Genomic DNA, 27,526 nt, shown 5'->3' with positions numbered 1-27,526 from the left:
AACGCATATTCTACCGCGGACTTGAACAAGTCGATAAATTGGAAGAAACTAAACGTGGTGAAGCAGGTTTTGGTTCAACGGGTGTGAAAGAACTTCCCGCCATGAAGAACGGTACAACAGAACCAGCAGGTGAAGCCACAACCGAATAATTCTATAATCTCGTTATACCTCTTAAGACTAAGTTAACCAAGTATTTCATGTATGTATTTGATTTCAGAATAAACGACTCTTTGAACAAAAAAAACAAAAAAAAAAAAAAAAGAGAGCGACCATCAGCTTTTATGGCGGCCCACACCATCACCATGGCCGCCGCTTGAGTTCTGGTGGCACATTTTCAGCTGACCTCTTTGGCAAGTAAACACGTTTTTTACAAGCTGTTGGACAACGAATGTTTTCTCATGGGAGAATACCAAATTCGGTAGTTCACCACTTTTGGCCAAGCGAAGTAACTCTTTAGCTCTTTTGAGTCTACTTTCTTTCCGTTGCGGTGTAAGTTCTTGCATTTTTTGGAATTTCAATGGCTTTACCCCGAGCTAATTTTTCAATATTTACCGAATGGAATATTGCGATATGTTCAGCTCACGAGCCATTTTTCGCCCACTGCAACGCAGGTTTCGATCAAGTCGCTTCTTTACATTTTGAACCATTTCTGCTGCTGTTGCTGTTATCTTCCGTCCACTTTCTTGACGCTATTAGTATAATGGTAACGAGCGATGGTACGAGACACAAACGATTTATTCACATTTAAATTCTGGAGTGCTCTAACGATAGCTACTTGTGGTTTTCCAGCCAAACATAAAGAAATCACACTATCACGCTTAAATTCCATCTCGGATAACTTTTTTTCTTGAAAATTTTCACAATAATGCATTTGTACGCTTGTAAACAATATTATGAGCTGTCACTAGAACTATTTTAAAAGCTGTCGGACGAATGGCTTAGAAATGACAGCAGTCTGAAGTTGATTGCAGTTTTTTTTTTATCTCAACCTGTATATTATTCATTCGATTTGTAAAATTTCTCCTCATAGCCGTAATATGCACTCCTTAACAACAATATTGGGCGAAATATATCAAATACAGCTCAGAAATACCTCGGCTAAAATTATCGAAATCGGTTCAGATTTTTATATAGCTTCCATATATACCTTTATACGATTTCAAGTTTATTGGGTACCAAATAGCTAATTCAGCCCAAATGTGAAAATCGGTGAAAATCGGTTCATATATATTTGGTGGAGCTCGGCTAAAATATATAATTTTTAATGTAATCCTTCTCATAGTGATATCGTGCAATATTATATAACAATGTTATTTGGTATAAAGAACAAATTGTCTTGGTCAAATATGGTGAAATTCGATTCAGAATTGGATAGGCCTCCCATATATTAGTTCTCTCTGAAGCCGAAACGGTCACTGCTATAAAGCCATGATACTCATTCAAATAAGTTTAATAGTTGGTATTCTTTTGTTACGGAAGGTCTACTAAGTACGCATAGTGGTGTAGGGTATCATAGATTCTGCCCCGTCCAACTTTTGACTTTTCCTTACTGACTCATCTCAACATTTTCACCAATGTTAGGCCTCGTATGAAAATGTATAAAAGTCGTCCGGCTAACAGAGAATATTTTTGTCACTCATATGCTGCGGCTAAATGCCTATCGGCAAATTAATTCATAACTTCCAATTTATCTACATTTGTAAGGATTTTAGTTCCTTTATCTTACTTTAATATGACTCTTCTTCGAAAAAATTTCTACTGTCCCATATTAAATGTGAATGTTAATCAATTTTATGCTTAAGGCCCATAATACTGTAAAGTAATTGAATTAGTAGACCTAAATGTACAAAAGTTTTTAAATGATTTATTTTCGTAAAAAAAGAAGTACAAATTTAATATTGCAACAAATTTGTCAAGGCTCTAACAAACACAAATCCATTCCGTCCCATGCGTCGCCACAATACATCTGTTAAATTAATTACAACATAATTATGCAAATTAGGTTCGAGTAGAAGCAAACCAACAAAAAAGCCACTATGTTAAATAAACGAACATTTACACACACACACATACACACGCCTCCCCAAGGGATACAATTTTCTCTTTGCATAAACTGGTCGAAAAAAGTAATAATAATAATAGAAAAAATCATACATAATTATGTTTAAAGTTGTTTCCAACAACCGCAAAGGTTTATTCTTCTTGTTTGTTGAATAATTTTAGGAGCTGGTGGTTGGCTGATGGAAATCCTGGGGGAGGCAGTGGTGTGTTTGCGATTTTGAATGAGCGAGCGAAAAAATCGTTAGTATTTTTTTATGTAATGTCATTATAAATTAAAAGCTTTTCTAGCCTCTCTCCTCACACACAGCGACAATGATGGCGAGATAACGACGATGATGATGATGCTATCGAGCATAATACATATTTTTTTCTTTTTTTGGGGCTGAATGTTGTCCTCCATCAGCACAACATATATTTTTTGGCAAAACGAATGAATGCAACCGCACAACAGAATGAATGAAACTCAGAAAGTAATTGAAAATTCAAAATCAATTACCGATACTTTGCCGGTGCTCTAGGACAAGTTAAAGAAAAATAAAGAACTTTTTAACCTCTCCCTCTTGGAAAAGTTGTTCCTCGTTTTTCCTATTTCTTTTTTTGTCGTTTTGGCAAGAGCAAAACATAATTTGAAAGATAAACTCGGAAAATCGTTGTAATTCGGTTTATTTGTGCACTGGAGTGAAAGCGTTCAAGTATATATCCTCCATCCGCCACAACTTTAAAATTCATGCTTGAATTATGGAATATAAATAGATCAAATTTGTTAGCGGAGTGCAAAAAAATCACTCGATTTTACGCGTTTAATAATAAGAGGAGCATTTCGGGATGGGAATGGTTTCCAGCGACACGAAAGTTGATTGCGTCGTTTTAAAGTAAATCAAACGGCAATGATTTGCTCTTTCAACCTTTCGATTTCGTTTGGCAGTTCCCTAAGTATCCATCAAGGATTTCCCATTTTTGTTTATACCCCAAAAATAGAGGATATATCATTATTTCACATATTGCAACATCTCGAAATATAAGGCAGATATCCTAGAGATACTATTAAACAAATATTTATATGGATATCTTTACAGGAGTTATAGCTTTTTTACTTGGATATGAATCAACAAAACAGTACATTGAGTTAATTAAACACTTAAATACTCCTGGGCATTCTTGATCTTGCGTAGAAATTAAGCGGTACCTCTGTGTGAATAATTGTCTGTGTAGTTATATGACTGTTATGTAAAATATTTTTAATCGAAAGTGATTTTTTTTGGGATACGACACTCTTAAATAAACATAGATATTTTAAGGTATTAAGATGTATGTCCGTTTGCTTAAATCATGATAGAGACATAGATGTTTCTAGTAGTACTACTAATATGTTTATACCCTCAGCCATATAGCTATAGGGGGTATAAAGGGTGAGATGGAAAAACTGCAACCAGCCCATTATATTGTTTACAAGCGTACAAAAGCATTTTGGGAAGAATTTTCCAGAAAAAAAGTTATTCGTGATGGGATTCAAGCATGATAGAGTGATTTCTTTATATTTCGCTGGAAACCACAAGTGCCTATCGTTAGAGCATTTAATTGTGAATAAATCTCTTGTGTCTTGTATCATCGCTCGTTACCGTGATACTGGTAGCTTAGCCCGATGTCAAAGAAGTGGACGGAAGAAAACAGCAACATTAGCAGAAATGGTTCGAAAAGTAAAGAAGCGACTTGATCGAATCCCACGTCGCAGTGGCTGAAAAATAGCTCGCGAGCTGAATGTATCACAATAATTCATTCGGCAAATATTGAAAAATTAACTCGGGGTAATGCCACTGAAATTCCAAATAGTGCAAAGACTTACACCGCAACAGAAAGAAAATAGACTAAATAGAACTAAAGAGTTGTTTCGCTTGGGCGAAAGTGCTTATCTGCCGAATTTGGTTTTCTCCGATCAAAACATTTGTTGTCCAGCAGCATAGACAAATAAAGGTATAGACTAACAAGTTTTAAAATTTTCCCTTGCGGCAGATGTCACTATTGTTGATCTTGGGTCAGTCAAGTCACTCAGGGCTAGTGAAAACAATTTATTCATTTTTCTGCTATTTAAGTTCTATATTTTTATATTTCACGACATATTTGGATAATGTAAAAGTAAACAGAGCCGATGTTTCGTTTCAAATTGATAAATAATAAAGAATCATAAAAATATTTAAAATTTTTTTTGAGAGAATTGAGTGAGTCTACTGGAGCTCTCTCACAGCATGAACGACATCTATTGAAGCTCTTTTTTCGGAGACAACAGATGAGACAACTTTTTAGTCTATACCTTTATTTGTCTATGCCTGCAGTTTGTAAACAAACAAAATGATCGTGTTTTCTTGCCAAAGAGGTCAGCTGAAAATGTGCACCTTCGGTTGACCACCAGAACACAAGCGCCGGCCATAGTGATGGTGTGGGCCGCCATATAGCGATATATTCTGGATGGTGTATTAAAGCCTTTGGCACGCAAATATTTTGGCCGTTGGACATTCCAACAGGACTCAGCACGCGCCACCGTAGAATGGTTACATAATCAGGTCCCTCGCTTTATTCCACAATGGCCACAAAAATCTCCGAATACCAATCCGTTGGACTATTGTGTCTGGAGTATTTTTAAAGCAAGGTTTGCACTAAAAATACCAAGGTGTTGATCACCTAAAGCAAGCGCTTCGCCGGGAATGGACCAAAATACCGCAGGGCAACATTCGTACCGCGTGTGACGGTTTTATTGGCCGTTTGAAGGCCATAATTCGTGACAAAGGTAACCAATTCGAACAAATCCAAACTTATTCTAAAATTTGATTGTATTTCCGACCTTTTTTGCTTTCATTCAATAAAATTTCAAAAAAGGTGAAAATTATGGCTTTTGGCTTTGCAGTTTTTTTTTTATCTCACCCTGCATCTGGTACCATACGCATATTTTAATATTTTCGAGAAATTATCACATAGTCACCAATATAGTTCAAACCTGGCACGTCGAAATATTTATATCATATTTATTTTGGTCCGATACGAAATGGACAATATTGGCCCATTCCTTCGGAACCAACAATTTGATTAATTATAAAAGAATTTGAAATAGACTAGATTATGTGATTCTTAACCAGTCGTAACTTATTACTAATCAACCTACTGAATCAATTGAAATCGACGAATAAGTAAGAGGAATAATGAAATAACATAAAAATTTACTGATAAAAAAGCGTCGCTTTAAGGACAAAAGATAGTTTTGTGTTTATATTTAGCAAAGCTCCGAAATGTTCTCCCCTATTCGAGTGGAATACAAATTAAAAAAAAAAAAAAAACAAAAACTAGCATCTATTGATCGATTTCTCAGTGAGTAGAATTCTTTCGAAACCGATTAGATTGTCAAACCGTTGTTTTATTTGTAAATATGTGTATTTTTTCAAGCCACCGTTGTAAATGAAACAAACAAAAATAGTATTGTCATCAACCTCCACCAACAATGCATGTGATAGCGTGGTTTCTCCTAGTCGACGGCAATATCGAAACCTGTTTGGTCCAAAAGCAGCTATGGGCAGCTCTCCATTAATTTACATTTTGTGACACTATTATAAAAAAAACCCACTCATGAGCAAACAATATGATTTATTCTTACTCGAGTAAACTCTAAGAGTAAACTTGTACTCTATTCGAGCATTTTGTCTTTCCCGCCCGCGACTGAATTTAGCTCGCGAGAAAGAACGAGCAAATCTGAGCTTTGGTATTTATTATTGAATCCAAAACTTTCCGTGCTATTGTTCCATATATTGAACACCATCAACCTTTTACATTATCCATATAATGTAAAGGTTGTACAATTTCCGTATTTGTTTAGCATGGGCAAAATGAATATTCCTTCTGAAGAAATGAGAATTGATTGGCGCCTAACCTAACTTGATTTTAAGTGAATAAACTATAATAATATATTTTCTAATTTATTTCGAGGGAGGGATACATGTATAAATTTCAATTTGGCTTGTAGACTTCTTTAAGCTAAATTTCTAAATATCTGGCCGTGTTTCTGTTTCAACTCCTATAGCCCATTAAATAAACTAAGGGCATAACGCTTTCTATTTGAGTATTTTTTGGGGCAAAAATGTCATGACCGCATTATTAACAATTATTTTCCCTTTAATCGTCAATATGTTGTCCCAAGATACGACCCCTATGTATGCTTGTTATACAATCTGCATATTATTTTTACAAAGCTTTCGCTAGATCAAATAAAAATAATAGCTACTTAAGCTGTAATACAAATTATAGAATATTTACAAGACAATGATTGATTGTCATTAATAGCGTATCTGCCTGGCTGCCTGTCTATTATCTGCACATGACAAATATGTAGGCTTGCTGCGCTATCATTTCAAACTTCACCGCTGCCAAACCTTACGGCTACAAAAGAGTGTACGACAGGCAAATGAATGTGCAAATGTTGTTATTGTTGCCGTTGTTAGACATTTTGACGACTTTCCCATGATGGGTTCGGGGGGAGCATGGTGCTGCGAGTGTTTGTAAGTGCGTTCGACAAGTTTCAACTGATTGGCGTATGTGTAAGCTGAAGCCAAATCAATCGATGTATGATTTATTTGTAACAGCAGGAACTCCAGCGACAACAACAATGTAAATATTTGTTCGACTTTGCACGAAAATTCCTTTGAAGACGGAGGAATCCGTCGTCGCCGACGTTTACACGAAATGTTATTGGACTATTTCGCATGTTGTAATGCGATAATGAGAATGCCTTTGATCTAAATCCAATGGCCTAATCAATTTTCTTATCACAGTTCAATAATTATGCGAGTCAATATTTGGCAAGTGCGCGCTTTGTTTGCCGGATTTGTTTCGCCCGTCTCTGACCTCCGTAGAGGGAAGTGGGGCTGTGATGGTCAATCTACATTTGAATGGTCTGCAATACAATGTTCATTGTTTGCATTTCATTATCGTTGCGTTGCTAACAAACCCAACCGGGTTTCATTTTAGGATAATTTCCATACAACATTATTTCTTTTGTCTCTCCTAAGAAGTGGAAGAAGAACGGCCTATTCTCGAGAGATTAGCACATCCTAGAACAATTTACATTTTGCCTTGTACAATATCAAATCAAATATGGTACAAGGATGTATACACATCCTTTTGTTGATTTACGTATCTTTAAAGACAGAAACCCAATAGGAAGGGATAGCAATAGAATGGGATACCACCAAGTTCATATCGTTTGTTTGTTGTAGATTTTAAGATGACGATGAAGAAGGCTAGAATTCGTTTCCATTACTCCCCCTGATACACATGTCTCAAATAGTTTAGAAGTCAATTCTCTTTGGTGGTGGGGGTTTACATCAAAAGCAAGGAATATTTCAATTTTCCTCATACTCATCAGCATCATCTTCCCCCTCACATCCTAGATATCAAATTGTAATGCAGATAGATGGCGGGAATAACAACAACTTAAACAGATTTCCTCCAATACATTTACATATTTTTATCTCGTCTAGCACTTGATTCGTTGGAATTGCCTGACGAGATGGGGTGGCAATGTCTTATAATGTACGAATTCAGTTTCGTTTCGTCATACATATCAAGTGCGACATGTTATACCAGAGATGGGAAATATAAAGCTATTGCAGGATGAAATATTATTTTCTGAGCTAGTTAAAGAAGGATTTGCTTTGTTTTTAGAAAAATATACCCTCAGCCATATGGCCTCATCGAAATAAAGGGATTTGACCCTAGGTCTCTTTGAACCAAATCCGTCTCAGGACATTTGGAGTCGATCTAGCGATGTCTGTCCGTCCGTCCGTCCGTCTGTCTGGCTGCCTGGTGTGCACGATAACTTTCGAAGGGAGTATCCGATTTCATCCAAACTTGGTACATTGTAATATTATTGTCAAACTTGGACCAAGTTCGGTCCACTCCTTCTGGTCCATCCAGTACCTCCCCCACAAAGGGTCAACATTTTGAATAATTATAATTCTTATAAGATGTTATGTAAGTTTTCGATGGTCTTCAAATTGCACACACAACAATGTTTTTATTAGACCAAGGTCTGGTGTGATGATAGAATATATAGGTTCACTCCTTCTGGTACCTCCCCCACAAAGGGTAAAAATTTTGAATATTCATGAAGCTCATAAAACAAGAAATTAACATCCGATTCGTTTCAGACTTGGCAGATCTCAATATTTCCATCAACACAAGATCTTTTATAAAGATGGTAGTGATCGGACCATTCCCTCCAGTACCTCCCCCAAACAGCGTACAAGGTTTTTAAAAAAAGCAAAATAAGCATCCAAGTAAAAATTATATATATCTGAGAGCCCCTTCTGGTACTTCACCCACAAAGAGTCACACTTTCCAATACTTATATCTGTCATAATTTGCAAAACAAGTCGGCCATTCTTTACAACTTGCTATATCTAAATATTTCTCTCAACCAGAAAGCTGGTGTGAATATGTAATTTATCGAAATTTATGATTTCGTATAAAATTGGATATACAGAGTGAGATAAAAAAACTGCAACAAAGTCAAACGCCATATTTTTTTTTTTAAATTTTATTGAATAAAAGCAAAAAATTTCGAAAATAGCATAACATTTTAGAATAAGTTTAGATTTTTTCGAATTTGTCATCTTCGGCACTTCAAACGGCCAAACCGACACATGCTGTCGAATTGGTATCCGGAGATTTTGATGGCCATTGTGCGCTGGAAATGAAGCGAGGAACCTCATTTTGTAACCATTCTTGTGACGCGCGTGCTGAATGCAATGGCGTTATTCTGATGTCACTGTCGATTAATACGAGCGGAGAGCGACCATCGGCTATTACTGTCCGCAGTTCACCACTTTCGGCCGAGCGAAGCAACTCTTTAGCTCCTTTGAATATATTTTCTTTCTGTTGCGGTGTAAGTTCTTTTAATATTTGCCGAATGGAATATTGCGATATGTTCAGCTCACAAGACATTTTTCGGCCACTGCGTCGCGCGTTTCGATCAAGTCGTTCTATTATTTTTCGAACCATTTCTGCTGATGTTGCTGTTCTCTTCTGCCCACTTCCATGACTTCGGGTTACGCTACCAGTATCACGGTAACGAGCGATGGTACGAGACACAAAAGATTTATTCACATTTAAATGCTGGAGTGCTCTAACGATAGCCAGTTGTGGTTTTCTAGCCAAATATAAAGAATTCCATCACGAATAGCTTTTTTTTTTGGAAAATTTTTACCAAAATGCTTTTATACGCTTGTAAACAATATAATGAGCTGTCACTGGAATAATTTTAACAGCTGTCGTTCGAGTGGCTTAGAAATGACAGCAGTCTGAAGTTGGTTGTAGTTTTTTCATCTCACCCTGTATATGAACAACAGTTTTTCATATTGCTGTGGTCTAGGATGTTATGGTGTACAAAATACAAGAAGAGAAAAACAGAAGTATTTTTGCAAGCACAATGCTCGTGATCGTATTTTTTTTTGTTTGATTGGATTGGATTCTCCTTTCGCCTTCTATGAACATTTTTTTTTTTTTTTTTTTTTTTTTTTTTTTTTTTTTTTTTTTTTTTTTTTTTTTTTTTTTTTGAAGTGACCTTCAAGAAATTGGTTTAAGCCTATTACCGGATCCATACATTAGGGTATAATGATATAATGCTTATAATATAATTATTCACCATATATTCATCAAAAACTGTTTTCTTTTCTTTAAAATTTATACAATTTTCCACACTCTGTATTGCTGATAAATTACTTTCAAATGTAAATTCCCATCCCTGATGTAAATTTGAAGACAAGCGATTAGGGGTTGATTGTAAAAGGATTTATCTGTTATAAGCTTAAGTTATTTATTTTCGATTTTTTGCCAAAGAACTAAATCCATTCGCCACAAAATATTCAAGACCTTTACTTACATCGACTTTCTAATTTAAATATCTTGTATTTCTCCATCCAACGATATAAGAATGGCATAGCTTTTCTTGTCATATCTTTATGAATAGATTAAAGATTTTCTTACAAATTTCCAATTGATGATGAGATGAGGTGGTGGCTGTTGTTGTTGCTGTTACTTCGGTTCGATTCATAGCTATTGAACTTTATTGAATTATCATAATCATGCAAATTGTAAGCACTTCTTTGCTCCTCCACCTCCTTCTCGTCATTTTCTTTGAAAGTATTTTCAAAAGGAATTTTGTAAATATGTATTTTGTTGTTGTGGGCCTTTGTTCTATTTGCCAGTAAAGAGACGACTACTACAACGGCAACAACAGCAACAGCAACAACCATTTACTGCAGGGTCTGGACTTGGTTGGTATGCAAATGATTTATGAATTCTGTATCAAATTGAATTCATAATGCCCCTCTTGATGCTGTTACGAATGCCTTTCTCCGAAAAATCCGTAGCTAATCTCCTTCTACGGCTAAATACCAAAAGGATAAATTATATTTTATGTGCACCTGTAAATGTCATCTAACAAAGTGCTGGAATGGGAAGCGGCCGATAGTAAATCATCTGGAACTACGTTAAAATATTCAAATCCAATTTTGTGGCACTTGCAAAGATGACAGAAACTTTTTCTTATACCAATAACAATAAAGATAAATTCCGAGTTTTGGTGCTACTTTGTATTGCAATCATAAGTGATACGATTGCACATTTTGCTACAGTCCCCATCTAAAACTACCTACTGATTTAAAGATTTTCAGATACATTTTCGCATTAATTCGGTTAATATTTGGATGTAGATTTGCAAACTTCACCCACCGTTTTAATAGGTCCCACTGCCATAAAACATTTTACATCAGATATTTGAAACGGATCCTTATGTTTGTGGGGAATCGTAATACATTCTGCCGGTCTACTTTAAAATATTCACTTGTTAACTTTTAAGTAGAGTAAATTTTTGAATCCTCTATACTCATGAAACGTTGATATATAGGGGTTCATAACCCTTTTTAAAATAGCCATGCTTCGAGGCAGCCCTAGAAACGTTCTTTCCGTAATCATTTACTGTTCCACAAATCAAAAGAAGCCTTTCGTTATTAAAACAGAAATAAGAACATTATGCTATTCAGTTGATTTTTTTGCCATGTTATTTTTAACATAAGCTGCAGACAAGATGTTATTGTTCGCTTTTTGTTTTTCATAAAACAATAACGTCCATTCTATTAGATAATACGATTAGAATGGGTTCTTTTTTATGTTGCTCACCAGTATCTGTAGACGACACAGGTGAGCATGGCAATGGGTCTAAGTGCTGCAAGAAAACATACATAAGTCTAAAACTATGACTGACCCACTTCATAGAAGTGTTGTCAATGATGGGGCTATTGTCTTCTTAGAACATAAAAAGAATAACAGATTTGACAATAAAAGTGAAATCTCTTGTCATTCTTGGTTGTAGTTATCTCCTTAAAATTGTTTATATATGTTCATTGCGATATTGTCTTATTAGAAAATGAAGGAGTAGGACCACATCGTCGATTTTTTGTATTTGAAATTTTTAGCAAAAATTACCACACTATTTTTCACTACAACTATTAAAACTTTGCTAGTGAACAGTTTGTAATACAAATCCGTCGGAAAAGGTGATCTTTGAAGATGATGTCCGATTTAGTCTACTTCCATACGCAGACATCTACACCTGTGTACATCTCAATAGAATACGCGTTGTGAACTCATTTAACTTTTTTGCTTGGAGATATCTGTAACTAAAAAGTGTATTCGGATAAACCTAATTTAATCTGATTAAATGACATATGACTTCTGTTGGTTTAGTATGGAATCGAATTGAAGATTTAGGTTAGTGACAGTGTTACGCCAATGTTTGGTAATTTCTGTTTAGTCGATATTATGGATCCAAATAACCTATAGAGGATAGTATACAAACCAGGACGATTTAGATATTAAAATGGAAAACTGTATAAAGGATCAAATATGGGAATCATATAAATCATGTAGTTTATAATAGAGGGGGTTGTATAACCGATTTGGAGGATTCTGTGCATCAAGGAGATATTCTCAGCTACGACCCCTTATTAAGCATCTAACTTGTAGTCATTCATTTGATTTATAAAATATTGATGGGATTCGTTTTCTTATTTTCGGATTCGTTTTCTTATTTCTTACTGAGACTACAACCGAAAATTATTCAATATACTTTGATAAAAAAAAGATATTGCCATTTCTAGGACACTGCCAATATAGAAATCTAGTTATGTGCGATTCCTCCATTATTATTGTTTACGTGTGTTGTATTTATAACAAAATAAGGGGTTCTAAACAGCCTACTTGCCTCTCATAACTTTGTCATTCCGTTTGTGACATCCCTAAATATTCGTCGTAAACCGCATAAAGTATATACAGGGTGAGATAAAGAAACTGCAACCAACTTCAGACTGCTGTCATTTCTAAGTCACTCGAACGATAGTTGTTAAAATTATTCCAGTGACAGCTCATTATATTGTTTACAAGCGTATAAAAGCATTTTGGTGAAAATTTTCTAAAAAAAAAAAGCTATTCGTGATGGAATACATATTTGGCTGGAAAACCACAACTGGCTATCTTTAGAGCACTCCAGCATTTAAATGTGAATAAATCTTTTGTGTCTCGTACCATTGCTCGTTACCGTGATACTGATAGCGTAGCCCGACGTCAAGGAAGTGGACGGACGAAAAACAGCAACATCAGCAGAAATGGTTCGAAAAGTAAAGAAGCGACTTGATCGAAACCCGCATCGCAGAGACCGAAAAATGGCTCGTGAGCTGAACATATCGCAATATTACACTCGGCAAATATTGAAAAATGAGCTCGGGGTAAAGCCATTGAAATTCTAAAAAGTTCAAGAACTTACACTGCAACAGAAAGAAAATAGACTCAAAAGAGCCAAAGAATTGCTTCGCTTGGCCAAAAGTGGGGAACTGTCGAATTTGGTTTCCTCCGATGAGAAAACATTTGTTGTCGAACAGTTCGTAAACAATCGAAATGATCGTGTTTACTTGCCAAAGAGGTCAGCTGATGGTGTGGGCCGCCAAAACAGGCGATGGACGCTCTCTGCTCGTATTAATCGACCAAAAATATTCCGGAGGCTGTATTTAAGCCTTGGGCACGCAAACATTTTGGCCGCAGACCATGGACATTCCAACAGGACTCAGCACCATCGCACTCAGCACGCGCCACTCAAGAATGGTTAGAAAATTAGGTTCTTCGCTTCATTTCCGGAGCACAATGGCCACCAAAATCTCCGGATACCAATCCGTTGGATCATTGTGTCTGGAGGTTGACACTAAAAAATGCCAAAATGTAGATCACTTCAAGCAAGCGCTTCGCCGGGAATGGTGCCAAAATACCGCAGTGCAACATTTGGGCAGGGGTGACGGTTTCATTGGCCGTTTGAAGGCCATAATGCGTGCCAAAAGTGTCCGATTCGAATAAATATAAACTTATTCTGATATTTCTCGCTTAATTAACTTGCGAAAAGTATGCTGGGATTACTTATTTCATACTTTGTCATTATCTCCGTGTTAGAGAATGTACTTCACAAAACTCTAGAACACCAGCATTAAGTGCAGAACAAAGTACGGATTATAAGTGCAATCACACACCACCGTCCCAAGAACGGATCATGTATCGTATGTGAGATTTTCATGAAAAACATGTTGTTGGCAACAACATGCAATAGCATGTCGCCGAACGACCAAACGACCGTTATACATCTATCATATTTCCAACCAGTTTGGATTTGATGTTGCTATTGTTTTCTAGTTCTTCTTCTTTTCTCATTTTCCTTCTGTTTCCCAGATATTACTGTTGAAGCTCAATACCGGCTTTGAATGTTGCTGCTGTGTCGGTTCAGTGCATTATTATTTATTATACTCTTGAGACTACTGCAAAATTGTATACACTTCTTGAATGTTTGTTTGTTTAGATGTGTGGATTTTTTAGTTTTTTTGATTTTTGCCTCCAACACGATTCATTTTCTTGCCTTGGCGCTGGACGTCATCGTCATCATGGCCGTGTGTGTACAAGTGCAATATTGGAGTCAGACAACATCAATGGCTGTCATTCATGTTAAGTCTATTCCATCAATCAGTCGTTCAACCAAAACAAATTTTAACTGGGTTTTCTTCTATTTTTTCTAATCTTTTGGGAAACACATAAAAAATAGATCGAAGAGAATTAGAACAGCACAAGGCTTCTGTTCGCAATTTTCCTTATTCTTTCGTTTGCAATGGAGAATAAAAAACTTATTCGGTTAATATCAAGTGATGATGTCGGTGTGACGTGTCATTTCGCACATTTCGAACCTCTCGTCGGTGAATTTCCTCTCCTTAAAACAAAAGTTGAATATTTGAACAGAACACATGACTATCAGTAACTATCCATAAGATCTAATTCTGTGACAGCAAATCAAATCAAATAACAGGGAGCGAAATTCATTTTACAGCTATTTCCCAGCAGGTCCTAGAATAATAATCACATCAAACCCTTTGGTGGTATGTTTTCCGAATTCGGTGAGTATAGTTCAAAAACGAAATAGTTCGATGAATTAGTTCATTAAAAATAAGAGTCATGGTTATAAAAATATTTTTTCTAATTCTCAAAGAATTCTTTTTGGTTGTTCGTTTCAATTTACGTATTCTCAGTGCGTGATTCAGAATTAGTGAATGCAGTCTATCTGAACTATTGCACAAGAACTGGTTCAGTAACACGATGTGCTTGAAATGATGTCGATTTTTCAACTCTACGCGAAGTTGCATTGATTTGGCATAGACAATGTCTGAGGGTTGAGGCTGAGGAATTGGAGCATTGTTATTTGTTCAATTCTGAGACTTCTTTCGCGACTTTTTTTTATTTCAAATATTGCTGTTCCTATTATTTTTTTCCAGAAGGTTTGATCTTCCCCGAACTGACCGACTCCTTACAACCTGATTGAAGGGAAAATATTACATAATTTTACGATACTTATTTTTTTTTTTTTTTGCTTTGTTTAATGTAGAGATTGAACTTGCGATTATCTAGTTGGTAGTTGAGAAGCCACTGTTACGTACATTAATTGTTGTTTGACGACTTGCATTTCCTTTTATTTTTTTATTTAATTATTATTTTTTTGGTTTGTTGAAGCCGGTAATACATTACCTGTGGGCTATAAATAATTAGTAGTAATGCTAAAAGTGTCGCATATGTTATAGTTATGTTAGCTGTGAAGTTATTTTTACTGCTGCAAATTTAAGATTATTTTTGTCCCCCACTGTGTGTCTAATACCAATGATGAGAAGACCAAAACGACATTTTTTTTCCTCCGAAATATTTGCCTAGTTTTTCAAGTGGAACCTATGTAAAACGTGTATGTACATATGTAGATATGTTATTTCTAGTTTTTGTTGTTCAGCCATTGCCGGCTTTGTCACTATCTGCTCTGGTGTTGTTGTTGTTGTTGCTTTTTTTTGACAATTCTTTTGTGAGTTCAAAGCCTTGTAACGTGTTTTACGCCAAGATCCATAGCTCATTCTGTTAGCAAAGTAGTGCTTTTTTTCTTGTTATTGCAAAACATGTTCTTTGTTGCCACTTTTTTTCTTCTTGCAAAAGTGGATCTGCTGTGTTGTTTTTCTATTTTTTTTTGCGACTTGAACGAAATCTTTTTCAGAGCCGTTTTTTTTCTCACATCCCCCCTTCGGCAAAATGTTTGAGAGGAGAAAAGAAACACAACTGTGCAACGATGAGAGTAACAAAGGAAAAATTCTAAATTTTAGACAAACTCACAAACACACGCGCAAAGAATAAGATTGTCGTTGTACGTATGTACACTCATAGATGCAATTTTTCTTTCTTCTGCACATTCTTTTGCAATCCGTTGGAAAATGTTCGCCACAGTTCTTTGGTACTTTGGCCTTTTGCACATATATCGGTAGTTATATGACAATAAGCGGAAGGTAGCTTCGGACTGGCAAAATTTTTATTTTAAATTATTTCTTTCTTTTTGTTTATTTGCTTAAATAACATTGCAAACAAAATTTAAAGTATTTCTCTTTGTTTATTTTTTTAGGTATGATCAGAACTGATTACTAAATTGACCATAAAACAATAAGTAATTGTTAGTTATGCATTATATAATAAAAATTATTATTGTTAAGTGGTTCATCGGAATTAATCTCAAGTCACAAAATGTTCACTTGTTGGACCTTTTTTATAAGTAACGTTTTGGAAAAAAGACAACATTATTGTTTTGGGCTTAAAAATGTAATATTTTTGCGAGGTAGTTTATAATTGTCAAAGTGTTTCAACTAATAGTGGATTTATTCCCTAAATTTGCGCAAATATTCTTCTTTTTATTTATTTTCTCTTACATTTTTTACCTATTTTGTGGGTATTATAAGGCAAATACAAGAATAACTTTTGTTAAGCTAAAAAAAATTCACAAATTCAAAACAATTTTTAAGAAGGGTGCTGATTATACCTTCAGCCTTATGGCTACAGAGGGTATATATCATTTGATACGGCCAAAACGTGCCTCATCGAAATAACGGTTTTAGAACATAGGTCTCTTTGGACCAAATCCGTTTCAGGACATTTGGAGTCGTTCTAGCGATGTCCGTCCGTCCTTCTGTCTGTCTGACTGGTACTCTTGAAGGGAGTATCCGATTTGGTCCAAACTTGGTACATCGTAATATTATTGTTAAGCTTAGATCGAGTTCGGAGATGGGCAAAGAAAATAATTTACTGCACAGAAAGAGAAAGGATAATTCGATTTTGCTCCAACTTTGCAAATTCTGATATTTCCATAAATGCTAGTTCAGGTGCGAAAATGGACAATATATGTCCACTCCTTCTGGTACCTCCCACACAAAGGGACACAATTTTGAATAGTTATAACTCTTATAAAATGTAATCTAAGAGTCTGATTGTCTTCAAATTACACACATCACAATATTTCTATTAACCCAAGGTCTGGTATTCTGGTACCTCGCCAACATAGGGTCAAAAATGAATATTCATGAGGCTCATAAAATGCAAAATTAACATCCGTTTCCATTCAGACTTGGTACATCGCAATATTTTCATTAAAATAAGATCTGTTTTAAAGATTTTAGAGATCGTCCAATTCTTCTGGTACCTACCACACAGAGGGTCAAAGTTTTGAATAATGTCTATTCACGCTACCATCCAAACTGCATGTGATAGAAAGCTAATATTTTGTATAGAGTTGTCTTTGTCTGCGGGCAGGTCAAGTTCGAAGATGAGATATATCGGCCAAAATTTTGATATAGCAATGAATTTGTTTAAAATTTTGTTTGTTCGGTTAACGTTTTGAAATAGTTCCCGATATTCAGTATTTTTATGATTTTAAGCCTTAGTTTCCAGCGGAATTGCTTTGATCTTGACAATTTAAGTCACTTTTTCTAGAGAAAAACTTAAAATTTCATATTTTGAGTTCATTCTATTTCCTTTATCAATACAGGTCCACCCTTTCCCATGTCCCCATATAACGGTACATTCCCATATTTAGTATTTTGATAATTTAGCCTCAGTTACTAAAGTAATAGTATATTTTTTTACTTGTTTCTTCTTTTGTCGACGTTTAGCCTCGAACTCAAAATTTTCGGTTTTGTTAGGTATTTTTTTTTAATAAATTACCTCTTATTTTTAACCTGCTAGCAATGCAGAAGATAGTTTATTTACATTACATTTCCATGAGTTATTCGGCCCATACACCTCCAAAATTTTTGCTGGTTTATTCCCATTTACTTCTCCACTTTGTATCTGATTACGACGAAAGAAGACATGGTATGGAAAATTTTTATTTTCCTTCTTTGGTGTCACATTTAAAACGAACATAACCACCCCGGCCTCTGTTCCAATGTTGTTCATAATACAATATTTATGGGTCAAGTGTACAATAATTGTTCACCCACCACAAATGGGTCCGTTGAAGTGTTTGATGTGATAGCAAGTTCTAACCTAAGATCGCGTGTTTAAAACATCAACGAAACAAATTGTTATAATTACAATAACAACAAATTACTAACACATAAAGGTGTTTAATTGTTTATTAACCATAATTTTGAGGGTAAACAGAACTCTTGATAGGCTTTAGGGGGTGGGTTCAAGTGAAGGGAGTTTTTTTGGTGGTATGAAACCAAAAAGAATGTAACAAAATTACGAGGTGGCAATTTTATTGCATTGTTTATATTAATACACAAAAATAACGGGATATAAGTTACAGCTTTGTCCCGGATCACAGCACACAAGTTGAGTGATGTAGCCCACCGGAATAATATGTACAAAAAGTGTTATTATGTATATGCATATTTGTAATGAAAAGTTTATTAATAGTCTTTATTAATTATGAGTGCCGCTGTAATGTATATCTCATGTATTGTGAATTAATTAAAATGAAAATAAATCGATTAAATCGAAAAAAATTGAACAACAAGGATATTGCATCCGATATCTGTGGTTAACATGGAGGACCATGTTTTAAATCCCATTTTACAACTACTCTCCTTTATTCGTCGCATATTTTATTAAAATTTATATTGAAGCACACACGCACCACACGAACATACATTCATGAATTCAAGTAAATGTACAATCAAGTCTGAGAACATTTACGAATTTTTAATGTTTAATTAATGTATCCATCCATGCTTACAATGTTGCAGGCGAAGGTGATGGGGGATGTAACATAATGTCATGCCAGCCATCAGGATATGTAGAGCATGAGGAACGAACATATGATTCCTCTTGACTTGGCAAAGTCTTTTTATGCATCGCATCGCTCTCTCGTGCTCGCTCTTTTCTTCGTTCGTTTGCTCTTTCGGACTTAAGCTTTGTCGCAAGTGGACAGCGACAAACAGTAGTTGCTCTGTTCATTTATAAAATATTAATAAAATTTTAAATATGTATGTCGGTAGGTATGCGAATCCTTTTCATGTTTTCCCTTGATGTTGATGAATGTTCGGTCCGTTGTTTGTTGGCAGCCAGTCAGTCAGTTCGTTCTTTCTTTCATTCTCTGCTTCGAAGCTGTTGACGATGCATGTTTGTATGTACGTGTGTGTGTGCGTGTACGCGTATCCCGTTATGAAAACTAATTAAAAGTTGCCAACTATGGAAACGCACACATTAATGACAGGTACATTGATGCATACTTTACGGCGTTCGCAGAGCAGGCCTTTTTTTTTGTATAAGGCACGTTGAATTCGACTTAAAGAAAGAGTAAAAAAAGACCATTTGGAAGAAAATCAAAAATTTTCAAAAAAAAAAAAAAAATCCACCGAAGAAGACCGAAAACCTGTATACGGAAGCTATACAAAGACGGTGCTGCATAAGTAACTTTTTGTCATAGACAGTAGTAAAGATTCCGATCTTTAAATACGAAATTACGAATTATTAATTACGAACTTCAAATACTAAAACAATTCCGGTGAATAATGTCACTAAATCATCAAAATACCGAATATCGGGAGGTGTCGTTATTTGGGGGAGCATGGAGATTTTTATGTCAAAGGCTGTAGTATCCATTACGAACTTCAAATACCAAATTTGAAACATTTCCGCTGAATAATGTCGATAAAATCATCAAAATACCGAATATCAGGAGGTACCGTTATATGGGGGCTATACAAAGACGTGGACCTGCACAGACAATTTTCTGTCATAGGCTGTAATATCCATTACGAACTTCAAATACAACATTTGAAACATTTTCGGTGTATAATGTCGCTTAAATCGCCAAACTTCCGAGGATAGGGAGATACAGTTATATGGGGTCTATACCAAAACGTGGACTTACATGGTCAATTTTCAATATCAAAAGTTCTGCAGACATAATAACGTTTGAGTAAAATTTTGTCAACCCTCTTCATTTCGTTCGGAAGCTTGAGTGATTTCCACAGACGGACGGATACCGCTAAATCGACTTAGAATTTTATGCCGATCAAGAATATATATATTTGTGGGGTCTAAAATGTATATTTCGAGGTGGAGGATATAAAAAAAGGACCAATAGCATAGACTAATGAAATTATAGACGAAGAAATACTCTCATCGTTCATCTTCGAAAAAATCGGATTAGCAGATGCCGTCTATATTGTTTTAGGGGTTTGAATGAGAATATTGAAGTTACTCAATTCTAAGATGTAAAAAATTTCATTCATATTTGTCATTTGAAAATTGTTCCATAATAAAAGATAAGGGAAGCCTACGTGATGAAATTGAAAAATATGGGAATAATAAAGTGAAATTCTTGAAAAACGATGAAAAGTGTTTTCGAAGTCGAGTAGGTCGACCGCGAATCCATAACTTTCATAGGCTTTGTCTATTGTGTATCAATTTTGAGCATTAGCTCAAAATAACGGTTTAATCAGTAGATAAGAACTAAAACATTGAAAACTGCTGTTACGTTCGCTAATCTCGACAAATGAAAAAGGCAGGATAGGAAGTCTTAACTGATGACCAGAAGACCACACCGACCATCATATGACCATTCGGGAGGAGTCCCAAACAAACACAGTCAGCCAACATCCTCATGTACAGTAAATTCGTCAGAGGAGCATCGCCCAAATTAAGCCATTGAAATCTAGAAAATAATTTGCTATTCTACGCATTCCTTCTGAAGTCGATTCTGTAATATTAATGTGGATGTTAAATTTTAAAAAAGTTTAAAGTTTTTCTATTGTGTATTGTCGGTAGACTTCCAAACACGTATTAAAATAATATGTTGAATATGAGTTGTTGACTGGCATTGGTTTTTAATCCGCCAATTACACTGTGCGAAAAAATATACAATATCCTATTTTGCAAACATTTTGCATGCCCGTATGCTACAATTTAAGCAACCTCTACTTTGTCAAATTGAAAATACTTAACTTTCAGACATTTCTGTTTTAATAATTCCACCTTTCAAATTCTTATAAGACTTTATACCTCTCCTTATGCATGAGTCTTCAATTCGCTCTTCCGTCTTTCATCCTGTGCTATTTTCCACCCGAAGGCCTTTTATCAAGGCTCGCCTTGTCCGCCCCCGCTTGCTTCAAAGGGTGGTAGTTATTATTAAATTCATTGCACTGATAAACAGTTTGATATACATTTTAAATTCATTTATGATGATATTCTTCCTCCATTATGATGATGGCCGTTACAATTTTTACCCTCTGTTTCGAGTAACAGCATCTACCCTGTATCCCCTCCACCCCGTTTACCCTGAGCGGTGGCAATCATAATGAATAAAAAGCTCGGGATAGCTGACGATTTATTCGTCTCATGAACTTGTGTGTGCGCATTTAAATAAACAAACAAATTGCCCACTTAGGACCCACATGTACAGTGGATCAGTTTTTGTTTTTACAACAACAACAACAACAACAACAGCAAAAAGGACATTTTGTTGGCATTGTGCTACTGTTGTGTGTAAATGCGAATGTATGTATGTGTAATTTGTGTATGCACATGTGCGTGCGTGTGTGTATGTAGATGGATGTGGACTTGTATTAAATATGAAAAGCCATAAGAATAATAAACATTGCTAAAGTTTACAATTACTTTAACAACATGTGTTGACATTAAATAAATACGCGCACGTACACACATACACACACGCGCGAGTTACGTATAATCATACTACCCCTGATAAAATTGATAAGTTCTTGGAAACAATTAGCCAATAAAACGTGTACAATTATTGCACTGTAAGCATAAGTGAATTTGACATTCTTTAGTTTGACTTTATTTTATTTTTCCAGTTAAAACTGTCTGGAGCTGAGTATACAATTATTTACAAAAGTGTGTTAATCAAATTTCATTTAAAATAAACTTATGCTAACACTGCAATAATTAATTAACAAATAATACCTGTAGAATAAGTAAATTAAAAATGTAAAAGTTAGTCTTAGTTCCATCCTCTTAGTCGCAAGTCGACGAATAAATAAATAAAAGAAAGAAAAAAAAAAAACAATTTTTTTTTAATAAACATAATTAATCAGGTTATCTAATTGGCGCAGTCGGTAGGATCCTTTAGGAATTAAAAAGGATCCAGTGAAACGTACCTAAATTATAAATAATTAAATAAATTCTGCGAATCCTACGGGACCCTCCAGGATTATAAAATAAACATTAGTGCAGTGAATAATTAAAAAAAAAAAAAAAAAAAAAAAAAAAAAAAAAAAAAATTAAACACCACTAAAATAAACAATAGTGCAGTGAATAATTCAAAAAATTGAACACCACTAAAATAAACAATAGTGCAGTGAATAATTCAAAAAATTGAACACCACTAAAATAAACAATAGTGCAGTGAACATTTAAGTTAAGTGGACACCACTAGATAAAGGAAGTCAATCCTTTTTTTTTTTCTTTTAAAAGTGTATTCGCAAAGGCAAAAAGTCTTCGACAAACGAAGAAGAATGGAGGAACAAGCTCACATCGCATCCGTAAATGTGGCAGAAGAACTAGCCAGAAAGGATCAACAATTGGAACGGTTACGCCAAGCATATCTAGAATTGCAACAGCAAACACAAGAACTACAACAACAACAGCGTAACCCGGTGTTATATGATACACAATCAAATAATGCAAAAGACAACATTTTAAAAACGATAAATCATCTACCCATTTTCACCGGCACCGGAGAAGTAACGGTGAACAGCTTTTTTAGTAGCACTGAATACTTGCTGTCAACTATACAAGATGAAAATATTAAGAAGGAGGCCATAAGAACAATATTCTATAAAATAATCCAGGGACAAGCTAAAGACGTCATAATAAACATACCCACACCGGACAACTGGCAACTAATCAAAGAGACTTTAAAACTAAGGTATAGACCGAACGTGGAACCACACAATATATATAGGATGATAGCCAACTTAAAAGTAAATTCGGTAAGTGAATTAATAATAGAGTTGCAGAATCTAAAATATAAGGCAGATGAGTTAATAGTTTATTACCGAAATGACCACTATATTGACTTATCAAACGTGGACAGTCTTTTAGTAAATACAATTAAGGAAATGACACAAGGTACACTGTTAGACAAAATTTACGAAGAAAGAAACATTAATGATATATTAAAAATATTGACAAGAAGGAGATTTGAAGACACATGCATTAGGCCAGAATATAGGAAGTTTAGGACTAAAGACGACGTAACATTTAGACAAAATCGGTCGCAAAATAGGAATAATTTTAATCCGCAGATTAACAGTAATAACCAGGGATATAATCAACGGAATTGGTTAGGACAAAATAATTTTAGGTCAGATATTAGACAAGAACGAAATAATAATGATAATAATAAAACCTATAATAATAATAATAACGATAACTATAATAGGAATAGAAACTTTAATCATTCAGGACAGTATAGAGTCCAACAAAATAACAGTTATAATAATAACTATAATAATAGGAATCAAAATGGAAATTTTAATCATTCAGGACAGTATAGAGTCCAACAAAGTAACTATAATAATATGTCGGGAAATTTCAGAAGGTTTCAGCAACAGGTAGGAAACCCTAGGCCAAATTTCAGCCAAAATCGCTTGAATCAACCTAGGCAAGACCAGCAGGAACCTATGGAAATAGACAATATAGAAGTAGATAATTATCGAGTAGTAGGAAACTCTGAACCAAATTTACATCAGGATAACGGACAAGACCAAAGACAAAATAATTTTTTTCGGAAACAACCTCCGATTGTTTACCTACCATAACCATTACGATTAATAAAAGGAAATATAAAGCTTTGATTGATACAGGCGCAAACTTAAGCCTGATTGACAGTAAGGTAAAAGATTTTGAACGAGTTTTACTAAAACAACCTATAGAATTTAGCACCATAACTAGGAAGGACATAATTAAATTTGAAGTTATAACTGACGCACCTATGGAATTTAACTTACCAAATTATACAAAAATTAAGTGGAAAATGCAAGAGTTAAAAGGAAGAAAGTACAATTTTATTATAGGAGTTGATTTACTAAACCATTTTAACACGATGATAAATTTAATAGACGGACACATAACATTTAATAACAAGATTACAAAATTTTTAATTAATCCATATAAGGATTTGGAAATATGTTCATTGGAAAAACTGGAAGTTGACTTGGACAGAATTCAGTTGAATCATTTAAATGCAGAGGAGCATTTAGAAGTTACGAGAATTTTAAGAAGATTCGACAAAATATTTTTTAAAGAAGGGGACCAATTGACAAGTACAATGACAATAAAACATGAAATAAGAACGACAACAAATGAACAGATAAATTCCAAATTATACAGATATCCGCCACAACATGAAGAAGAAGTACGACGACAGATCAGGGAAATGGAGGAACAGGGCATAATTAGGAAAAGTTGTTCAAGATATTCAAGCCCATTAATAGTAGTACCCAAGAAAATAGATAATTCTGGAGAGCGTAAATATAGATTAGTGGTAGATTATAGGAAGCTTAATGAAGTGACGATCGATGATAAATATCCACTACCGAACATAGATTCAATTTTAGATAAACTAGGACGAGCACAATATTTTACTACCTTGGATCTAGCCAAGGGATACCATCAAATTCTAATAAGAGAACAGGACAGAGAGAAAACAGCTTTTGTGACACCTCACGGATTATATGAATTCATAAGAATGCCGTTTGGGTTAAAAAATGCCCCAGCGACATTCCAACGATTAATGAATGAAACACTAAGAGATTTCATTAATAAAACATGTGTAGTTTATCTGGACGATATACTTATTTTTAGTACTTCTCTTAAGGAACACGTTAAAGCCATAACGGACATTTTCACGGTATTGGAACGGGCAAATTTAAAAATACAAATCGACAAATGTAATTTCATGAAAAGAGAGACAGAATTTTTGGGGCATATTCTGACAAAGGAAGGACTAAAACCAAACCCCAATAAAATTAAGGTTATTCAAGAATTAGATTTACCTAAAACAGAAAAACAAATCAAAAGTTTCCTGGGATTAACGGGATATTATAGAAAATTTGTGAGAGATTATGCTAAAGTCGCACAGCCAATAACAAAATACTTAAAGAAAGGTGTAAAAATAAATTTAAGGGACCCTACATACATAGAAGCTTTTGAAAAATTAAAATCTTTAATTAGCTCTCATCCAATTTTAAGATACCCAAATTATGAAAGACAATTTACATTAACTACAGATGCGTCGAATTACGCAATCGGTGCTGTCCTGTCACAGGAGGGACATCCAATTTGTTTTGCATCAAGAACGCTTAACAATCACGAAAGAAATTATTCGGCAACGGACAAAGAATTTCTAGCAATATTATGGAGCGTTAATTATTTGAGACCATACCTCTATGGTCGAAAATTTAAAATACTTACGGATCACCAACCCATCAGATTTTTACACACAAAATATAGAGGGAAAGACATGTCACCCAGGCACCAGCGATGGTTTTTGAAATTAGGAGAATACGATTTTAATATAGAATACATAAAAGGCAAGGAAAACAAGGTGGCAGATTTTCTAAGTAGAATTGAGAAAGATAATGAAGATGATACCATTTCAGATAAGGTACAAAATTCGGAGAATAATTCAGAATTGAGAATAATAAATAATATTGAGGATGATGATGATGTATCAATGATTACAATTCATTCAGCTGATGAAAATTTACAAGATCATTTCTTTATAAAAGAAGAAATAGTGAATAAGTACAGGACACAGATTATACTTACAAATGATAAAGTTCAGGAAATAAAACATTTACATAATAAAAGGATAATTTTCATAGCGGAAAGTGATTTTCACGAAATGGGGGAAATATTTAGAAAGTATATTACCAAAGGAAAAATAGGTATATTTTCGGAAGTATCGGAGAGAAGCTATAATACTGTTCAGGAAAAACTAATAGAAATGTACTCTAATGAGAAACAAGTGGAATTTATTAAATGCACTATCAGGGCTCAAGATATAGAAACAGAAGTGGAGGCGGTGAAACAGATATCATTATATCATGTAAAAGAAAGTATGCACTCGGGCATACAGGAAACCTATAACCAAATAAAAAATAAAATTTATTACCCAAGATTAATGGAACTAATTCAATTAGTTATAAATCAATGTGAAGTTTGTCAGGAGATAAAATATGATAGAAATCCAATTAAATTGAAATTCTCATACACAGAAACACCGTCGACGAAAAACGAAATAATACATATTGACACATATGTGATTAAAAGATTTCATTTTTTGACAATAATTGATAAATTTTCTAAATTCGGTGCAGCGTATCCATTGAATGATAGAAATCATTTAACAATAATGGAGCAATTAGATGATCATTTTACAAAGGTAGGGAAGCCAAGGAAAATAATAGCCGATAATGAATTTAAAACCACTAGACTAAAGGAATTCTTAGACAATGAAAATATAGAATTGCATCTGACCAAACCTAATAGTCACACGGGAAACGCCGACATAGAACGATTTCACAACACAATTGCGGAAAAGTTTAGGATAATGTATAAAGCAAATAAGGAAATACCGGTGAAACAATTAATTCAGAGATCAATTAGAAATTACAACGAACGATATCACTCAACTATTAAATGTACTCCTAAAGAGGTTCAACAAGGAAAAATGGATGAAAATAAAGTTAGAAAGTATTTAGAGGACAGTAAAAGAAAAATAATAGATAAAATAAATAACTCTAGAGAAGATTATAAGGAAAATAGAAAAGAAGGGTTTATAAAAAATTATAAGGCCGTCCGACATAAGGAACAACCGAAATATAAAAAGACAAAACTGGAGCGAATACATCCGTGCAATATTAAAAGACCTTTGAAATTTGCAGATTTGGACAATACTGATGATACTAATATGGATACCACAGACTAGAGGGATAATTACTACAAAATTTCTGACAGAACAAAGAGGATATATGGACATTTGCATGGGAAATCAGAAAATTGTTAATGAATCGGACATAATTTTACATATAATCAATCTTCACGAAATTGAAACAATTTTAGATGACATAACAGATAACATTATTCTAATGAAAATCGAAAACAAAGAATTACTTGAGTTAGAACTATTAGATGCCAGAAATAAATTAATGACGTTGATACCCAAACAAAATAGAAAAAGACGTGGACTAATTAACGGTATAGGAAGTATGACCAAATGGTTATTTGGGACGATGGACGATGAAGACAGACGGAACATACAAGAACATCTTCTTAATATTAATGAAATTAAGGAAAATAATAATCAACAGATTGTAATTAATGATTATTTCAATATAACTTTAAGTCATTTAAAGATGGTAATTAAGAATGATAGAAAGAAAATAGAACAAGAATTAAACTCTATAAACAAATTTTTAGAGGAAGAAAATAATAAAAGTTTATACTTAGAACAATTGACTAATATACAATTAATTAAGAATAAGATAGAGCATTTGCAAGACAA

General features: G+C 34.4%; 2 protein-coding genes across 8 annotated transcripts in view; both read left to right on the top strand.

Moving 5' to 3' along the window:
* The window catches only part of LOC101890536 (poly(rC)-binding protein 3), a 211,974-nt gene that overhangs the window by 105,440 nt on the left and 79,008 nt on the right, over positions 1-27,526 (top strand). The window lies entirely within an intron of this gene.
* LOC131805690 (GATA zinc finger domain-containing protein 4-like) lies at positions 21,770-23,806 on the top strand. The gene is made up of 2 exons (XM_059129213.1): positions 21,770-21,849; positions 22,429-23,806. Coding segments are annotated over exons 1-2 (1,350 nt in total). The 5' UTR covers positions 21,770-21,848; the 3' UTR covers positions 23,778-23,806.

This window comes from Musca domestica, unplaced genomic scaffold, assembly GCF_030504385.1.
Source record: "Musca domestica strain aabys unplaced genomic scaffold, Musca_domestica.polishedcontigs.V.1.1 6, whole genome shotgun sequence".
NCBI classification, from domain to species: Eukaryota; Metazoa; Arthropoda; class Insecta; order Diptera; family Muscidae; genus Musca; species Musca domestica.
The sequence above is the reverse complement of the archived record's forward strand: the minus strand, read 5'-3'. Positions and strand labels throughout refer to the sequence as shown.